At 42.4% G+C, this 7,537-nt stretch overlaps 1 protein-coding gene across 7 annotated transcripts; it reads right to left on the minus strand.

Annotated features, from left to right (window-relative positions):
- Window positions 1-855: 855 nt before the first annotated feature.
- OARD1 (O-acyl-ADP-ribose deacylase 1) lies at window positions 856-7,497 on the minus strand. Of its 7 annotated transcripts, none has more exons than XM_033424070.2 (6): window positions 7,281-7,497; window positions 6,441-6,520; window positions 5,960-6,104; window positions 4,869-4,927; window positions 3,726-3,838; window positions 856-2,333 (listed from the first exon to the last, which is right to left on the minus strand). In XM_033424070.2, exons 2-6 carry the CDS (start codon window positions 6,477-6,479, stop codon window positions 2,231-2,233), a joined length of 459 nt encoding a protein of 152 aa, XP_033279961.1. In that variant the 5' UTR covers window positions 6,480-6,520; window positions 7,281-7,497; the 3' UTR covers window positions 856-2,230. The 7 variants fall into 7 exon arrangements, with proteins under 7 accessions (XP_033279961.1, XP_033279959.1, XP_033279960.1 ...); XM_033424068.2 differs by having other exon boundaries at window positions 7,346-7,485; XM_033424069.2 differs by having other exon boundaries at window positions 7,146-7,304.
- Window positions 7,498-7,537: the final 40 nt, after the last annotated feature.

The raw sequence follows: 7,537 nt of genomic DNA on the forward strand, positions 1-7,537 counted from the left end.
GGATGAAACAAAAGGCACAAGAAATGTTTCTAAGGTATAAAAACATCCCAAGTGCCAATTCATAGGCAATTAGCACCTTGATTAAAGAGGAAAGGACAAGAAGTAGGATTTCAATGTTCAGATACACATAATGTAAGAATAGTCAGTATGTGGTACTTGATGGCAACGGCAGGATGGTGTCAAAAGTCTCACTTCTTAAAAGGCTTGTTTGAGTCCTATGTAGAAGCAGAATTTCACATGTGAATTTCTGGGTGTTTCCCAAACTCTAACTAGGTTTCCAGGAATAATGTGTCCATTCTGAGTATCAGGCCATGCCTCCTTTCCCCAGGCTTCAAGTGTGGTAAGTCATTGGAATTTGACCCCAAGACTATCTGCAAATGACAAAGCACTTTATCACATCCCTGCTGAATTCCACTCACAGCCAGACCTCCACAAGACTAGTTTTGTTAAAGAAATATGAACGAGGCTCATACTCCATGAAAAAAATTAACCCTAATCCCTTAAAATGTAGCAGCAGCCTAGAAAATCAATGTTTTGACCCAGTGTTAAGATTTATTTGCATAGTTAGGCAAAATACTTTAATTCTAAGTTTCCTCTTACCACTCCACTCTCATTTTGTTTTGTATAGACATTCTCTCCCTTTTTTTTCCCCCTCAATTTTACTGTGTGTATGTGGACAGAAACAAAGCTCCAAAAAAGTCTTAGTCTAAAAGTTTGACAGTGAACTTGCCCCCGGCACTGCCCCTACCCCCAACAACATGGAGAACTTGTCTGTTACACATAGATACAAAAGAAGTGAAATACTTTTTGAAACTGCTGCCTCATTCAGGCTGAGATGCAATAAAAACACAAGTCTAAGGTACAAAGATTATATTTAACCAGTGCTTTCCTGGTGTTTAACAAGCCGCTTCTAAAATCCAGTTCTTTTACACTTGGGAAAGCAGCGAGTCCTATGACAGACCCAGAATTCACTCTAGGGAGAAAATCAATAGGAGGTCTGTCTCTTTGAACTCAACACCACAGTAAGGGGGTGGAGGGTTGAAATACTCTACTAGTTTTCCCCATACCTCTGATACTGAACCACTGGCTAAATCCATGAACCTTATTCTTCCACCATCGAAATCAAGAGTGGACAAAGCACTGCTCTCTTAGCTTAGAAGAAAAGGGGACTAATATTTACTGTTTTCGATCCCAGGTGGCTACACATCAGAATCCTCTGGAGCTTAAAAATACAAAGAAACCTGGCCACTCTCCCCCGCCCCCCCCACTACCAAATTAGAATTCTTTTTGGAGGAAGTGGACCTTTATTTTTTTTTAAGGAGATTCATATGGGTTTTGTTGAGAACTCCTGATTTATTGACTCATTACTCCACACTAAGAACTTTGCCACATATTTCATAGTATTTTATTTGTTTCATGACTGAATTCAAACAGGTTCAATCACAGAACCTATGTGGTGGACAAAAGAGAGCAGGAGTTCACCACGGGGAGATTCTAAAAGCCTGCCTTTCCAGTGTGCTGACCCACAGTTCTTGCCCATTCTGATGTCTTATTTCTCACCTTGCTGCTCTTTGTACTGGACCCTCTATCTGACTCCTCCGGATTAAGTTACAGGTGAATCCTCCATTACCCAAGTCCAGAACAACACAGACATGTGCACAGAACCTCACTGCCCGCCCCCCCCGCCCAAGAATTTATTTTTCCATTCTTGTCACCACAAATTCCTTGTTAACAACATAAAACTCTTTCTTGTAATTTAAACAAAACTGAACCCATAATTCTCTCCTAGGATGAATATTATGACATAAGGATAATACCAGGTAAGTGCACAAATGACAAAAGATGCAAAATTAACTGAAATGTTCATCCTTCCTGAAATTTCTCTTAAACAGCAGAAGTAGAAGCAATGCTGACACCTAGTGGCAACCGAAACAAATCAAGTAGCATCCCTAGCAAAACAGGGGTCATAGGCCCAACATTTGGCTTCCCCACCTAGTATCAGGCCATCTAGGCCTTACCTTCCTGGAAAAAAAAAAAATTCCCAGCAACACTTCCCAAGCAATCCCTCCTCCAAATTCCCAGCCCAATCGTGAGAATACAGCAACCAAAGTCTGGCCTGTGAAACAGACTACTTCACATGAAACTTTCCTCTGACCATTTTAAGATCAGTTTGCTCAGTCCTAAGGCCCAGATGACACAGAAGGTAGACGTATCCAAAATGCTCATCTGATCAGAGTGTGTACACAGTAATTCTGATGTCTGTTGCCTCAAAGATCTCCTCAATCATCGCAGATACATTTTCCCATTGCAGACGATCAAGACCACATCCAATCCTGAAAAAGACAAAACATCCCCACTGGTTGGGACGAAGGTATCTGGGAAAACACTCCTTCCCTCTTCCTCTAGGCTGCATCCACCCAAAGCCTAAGGTATCATCTGGTCTCACACCTATAGGCAGCCATGGTGGGAGCTGGGAAGTTAACTCCTATTGTGAGTCACCTAAGGCTGTTTCCTAGAGCGCCCTAACATCCAACAGCTGTCACTTCTCTTTTGCCTAATAAAGTACCACTTCCCAGTTACTTCAGGCTACGTTTAGAAATGTATAACTGCCGTGAGATGGAAGAACTTACTATCCTTCTATTTCTACTGATGAAAACTAGCTGTTGGTGGATGGCAAAAGGTTGGTATTTTTAAAATACACTTATGATAATGAAATGTTAGGAAGATAAAAAGGAGAATGACAAAGGACAGGATCTCTGCACACAGGAAGTCAAGAGGGAATGTTGGGAAATGCCAAGCTGATTGTAATTCGGATCTTTGCAGCACTCTGGTGAGAAACCCCAATCGGCCCACAAAACTCTTACTACCTGGCACCTTTCTTCCAAGATGTTACTTAACTGATCCTCAATATCCCTAGGGAAAAGAGATGCTTAAAATTGATAATTTTCTATAAATGTGGTTAAGTACCTGAAAAAATTGTGATTAAAAAAAAGTTTCTGGTACATAAGCGATGAACATATTAAAGACCAGCGTAACATAAGGGACCATGTAGCCATGCTCGTAAGTAACTTGGACCTTGGAATAAACCTGCATGCATGCTCAGCACTGACAAAACTAGTCTGACAAGAAGAGAAGAAGGGACCCCAAGCCTATTTCCTGAAAAGGAAACAAAGGGGATATTGAACCCCTAACGTCAGTCCCTTAAGTTCCCAATATCTAGGGTCTAAGACATTACATAAGGGACCTATCCTCTGGCTATTGTCCACACTGAACACAAACAAGCATGCAGTTTAAAAAGCAGTGGTAACTTACAACTTTCTTCACACAGAATTAACAGGTTTGGGACACCTGAAGTGGCCCAGAGAGAAATCACAATTGATCAGTCTTTGTTCTTTAGCTGTATTGCTTCAGAAATAGAGGCCAAGCTTCAGGTAGAGGATGCCCAGAATTCAACTAATGTCTGTGAACAATGGTTCCTCCCTACTAAGTAGGCTGAGGCAGGTCTGTGGTTTAATCATCCTGATTCATTCAGCCCAGGCTAAAAGATGAGCACACCTTAGGCTAAGATCTGACAACTTGTTTACTGATGATTTTTAAATGTTTTGAAATTTTTCCACCTTTAAGTCTGTATTTTAGGTTACATTAAGCTTTTAAGTCACTTGTCTTTGGGTAAGACAGTAAACCCCACTAATCAAGTCTTCATTTAGGGCCCTGGATTTCCTTGCCTTGGCATGGAGAGGTCGGTGACTCCATTCTTCAGACAGTGGGACTTCATGGCCTCTAAACTCTTCTGTAAGTTTTCATAAGTTGGCTTGTGTGAAGCCCTTTTCTTTGTAATCTAAGTACAAAGAACGAATTCAAATTTCCATTAGTCCAAAATGAGAGCCAAAGAAAAGTCATCATATTCTCCCAACATCCCGATAATTAAAATAATAAGTATATTTTTATAGAATAGTCTAAATGACAAATGTCATACTGTCCCTTCCAGTTACGGGAGCTCCTCAGGAATCCACTACATAGAGCCTGAGAAACCCAGACACTGCCATATAATAAGCTTTCCTTTTCCCAAGAAAACCAGATTAGCAGGTATGCCTATTGTCTACTGTTTTTAAGCAAAGTAGGTGAAAGTTTCTGTGCCACTTCCAAGAGATAACCCGCATATCTGTAACAAGGAAGAATCCATAACAGCTAAAAATTTCCTGTTAGGTTTATTTATTTAAAAACTGTGCTTGCCTTTTATTTCCCTATAAAAGAACAGAGACAAACTGGTAGCATTCCAAACAAGACTGGAAGTCACAGTAGCATTAAGGACATTCAAAGAGGCTAGGACATGTCCCCACTCAGTGCGCTGTCCAAATCAGGCTTGTCGTGACTTGGCTATAAGTCATCCAGCACCATCGCCAAAAAGCTGCACTCTTTCTGAGGCCAAAGACCCTTTGGATAGTGGAAGAATCCCACACTGAGGAAGCAGGCAGGAAAGGAGATGAGTATTACTTGGCACTGCATTTGATTGGGAAGACTGAGAGAAAAACTCCTTTGGGCAATCTATCTCTTGAGACTTTATTGTCTCTATCTTACTATGATTAGGAAGGAATTAAACTATGGGAGGCATCCCTAACTTTTCCAAGTCTCACAGCACAGGTCTTTGGTGAATGTCACTACTCTTTCCCATGGAGCTGGGACGCAGCCTCATGTTCCTTTCTAATCCAGTGCACCAAATGGCCACCACTTCCGGATCTGAGTTGGCATGAGGTCAGCTTTTTGACATCTCTGGTTGTCTGGAATGAAACACTGTGATCGACATAAATGCAGTACAGCCCATTGGTTTACCAATCCTTAGAACTTACTGAGAATTGGCCCCATCTTACCAGGTAATATATATATCGCCCATCTCTCTTCAGAACAGCCACTTCTCCAGACTTTTTTTCTAAGAAAAACAGTTATTTAATAGTAAAAAAGAAAAAGAAAACCGAAACACTGATCTCCATTCTTAGATTTTTAAAAAATCTTTATAAATTTGAGTCTACTTCAGAACTAGAATTAATTTTCAACCCTGAAGAACACTTTGATCCTCATCAGCCTTCCTAAATACTGTATTCCTTAACTTCCAGCTTTCTTCTTAATGTTTTCTGAATCATGTTTTCCTCACACCCCATCTTTGGTCCTGCTGCATTTTCAAATATACCCTTACTTGTTCACTTAAAAAACTTTAATGTCTATTGCCGTGAAATGTTTTGGAATGCACAGCACTTTTTACTTGCCAAATGTGTTTAATAATAACCCTTTTACATACAAAAACAGCTAATGCGTTAAGCATTAAGGGGAACACAGATGTATTTAAAAGTTCTTAATTATTAAAGAGATTTCAATCAGGAAAACATGTCATGTTTAGAAATAAATATAATACAAAGCAGTAAGAAGTTGCTTTCTTAAAGGCTGGGATTAGAATCACCAGTGGAAACTTTGGTTCAGTAAGCCTGGACTGTGGTCTGAGCAACTGTTTCAGAAGCCCACGTGTGATTCTGATACACATCTCTGGTTTAAAATCACTGGTAGAAAGTGATGGGAGGAGTCTGTAAGGAAAAGGTTCTAAACTCTTTGAAGCATAGCACAATATGGGTAAACAGAGGATCTTGAATGTCAAGCTAAAATCTGTGGACTTTGCTAAGCACTTCTGAGTTATTAAAGGTTTCAGAGAAACGGAGTAAAATTATCAAGAAAGATTTATAAAAGACGGGGAAGAAATTTAAAACTTTTACAAGAATTCAGGTTTCTTGTGATAAGGACCCAAACTAGAGGCCATTTTTGTAGAGGAAAAACTTAATCTGCAGAGTTAAAAGGACTCAGTAGTTAGGAACCCCATCTGTGCATGTATATCTTGTTTAATCATTAAGTATAACAAGAGCATCAAAAGATGCTCTAGCCAGGGCAGATAAGTTCAGCTGTTTTCAAAACTCACGTTGATTTAACAGTTCCTGCACCCCTCCAAATTTCTTCTTGAAGTGGACAGCTATCCCAGCGCCCATTCGACAGTCCTCACTGATACAGTGGGCTAAGGAGTCTGTTTTGGGGCATGCAAAAAGGTCTCCTTTCACATAAGTAATCTAAAATGTGCAAAGGGAAAGAAAAGTTTCATTAGTGACAGAAAAACACTAAGCTATTTCTTTTCCTTTACTGTGCCCACCACCACTTCTCCGTCCCTCCTTCATTTAAAGACAAATCCTCAGAATTTAATTTAAGGGGTTATCTAAAGCGAATTAAAGCATGTGCATAAGAAAGTGATAGGTGGTTTCTGCCTAGGACTGTATCAGCCTTTCTAAAGTAAATCAGCAGGAGAGAGAAAGACAATTCAATTATTGGTTTAATTAAAAAGTGTTTACGCTTTTGACCTCAATTATTCTGAATTTCAGTTCACCAGTAAATTAATAGTTGTTACGCACTCTGCTTCCTTCTGAATCTTCATTAGGGCTGCCAGCCATGATACTGAGTCGCTATTTCCAGAATTTAAGTGTTTCTTCAACTATAAAAAGGGGAAAGGAAGTAAAAATACTTAGGCAACCCGAATATATTACGTTCAGACTGCCCTGACCACCCACGTACAAACATTTCCCCCCCACCGTTTATAGCTGAAAGTAAGTTCGCCTCTAGGAAGTAATGCAAAACTCTTCTGGGGTTAAGGAAAAGAAAGAATGCCTGGTTTCGGAGGCGGACGGGCCCCGCTCGCATTTCGCGCTTTCCTGGAGCGGAAGAAAGGCGGTCCTAGGACCCGCCTCCTCCTTTCCCCGCGCCCGCGCCGAGTAAGGCTGATTCAAGACAGTCTCCTTTTCCCTGCAAGATGCAAAAGTATTTCCCCATTGGATTTGGCCCAGAAGCAAAAAGGTGGGACTTGGCCACAGTCCCATTAAGCCGCATCTAGGGAGTATACAGGCCTGGGGGAGTGTACTGCCGAGGCGTGGGCAGGTGGAGAGGGAAGGCGGCCTCTCAAGGAAGGCTCACCCCCATCTTTTGGGGGGAGCTGCGGGAAGAAGTCTAGAGAGGCCTCCCATTCTCTGTTTCCTACCCTAGGGCGGATCAGCGAGGGCGTGGGGCCTGTCCCGGGGTCCCGTGGTAGGGAGCGAGGAAGCTCGTGCAAAGCCCCAACGTACCGGGGTTACCCTTCACCTGGAAAGGAGTCGGCCGTTAGGAGGTCCCGCCCCGCGGGGAAAGGCTCTGGTAGGTGGGGAGCAGGAGAAGAGCCCAGATGTGGAGCCAATCCCGCCAAAGCTCTTAATTGCACGCACCTAAGATGGCCGCCCACCACCTGGGGGCGGGGCGGAAACGAGCCCCTCTAGCTAGCTAGCCGAACCTGCACTCTTTGGTGATGGCCGCCGAACTTCCGTTGGTAAATTCCATAGAGTACCCCGCCGCCGCCCGGGCATGCGTAACGAGACAGCGAGTTGGGTAGAACGGCGCTTGCGCATTAGCCCCAGGAGCGTGTCTCCAAGAGCCGCATAGACGGGGGAGGGCAGTTGGCAAAGGAGTAACTTAGCGCCTGCGT

This window comes from Orcinus orca, chromosome 10, assembly GCF_937001465.1.
Source record: "Orcinus orca chromosome 10, mOrcOrc1.1, whole genome shotgun sequence".
NCBI lineage: Eukaryota > Metazoa > Chordata > Mammalia > Artiodactyla > Delphinidae > Orcinus > Orcinus orca.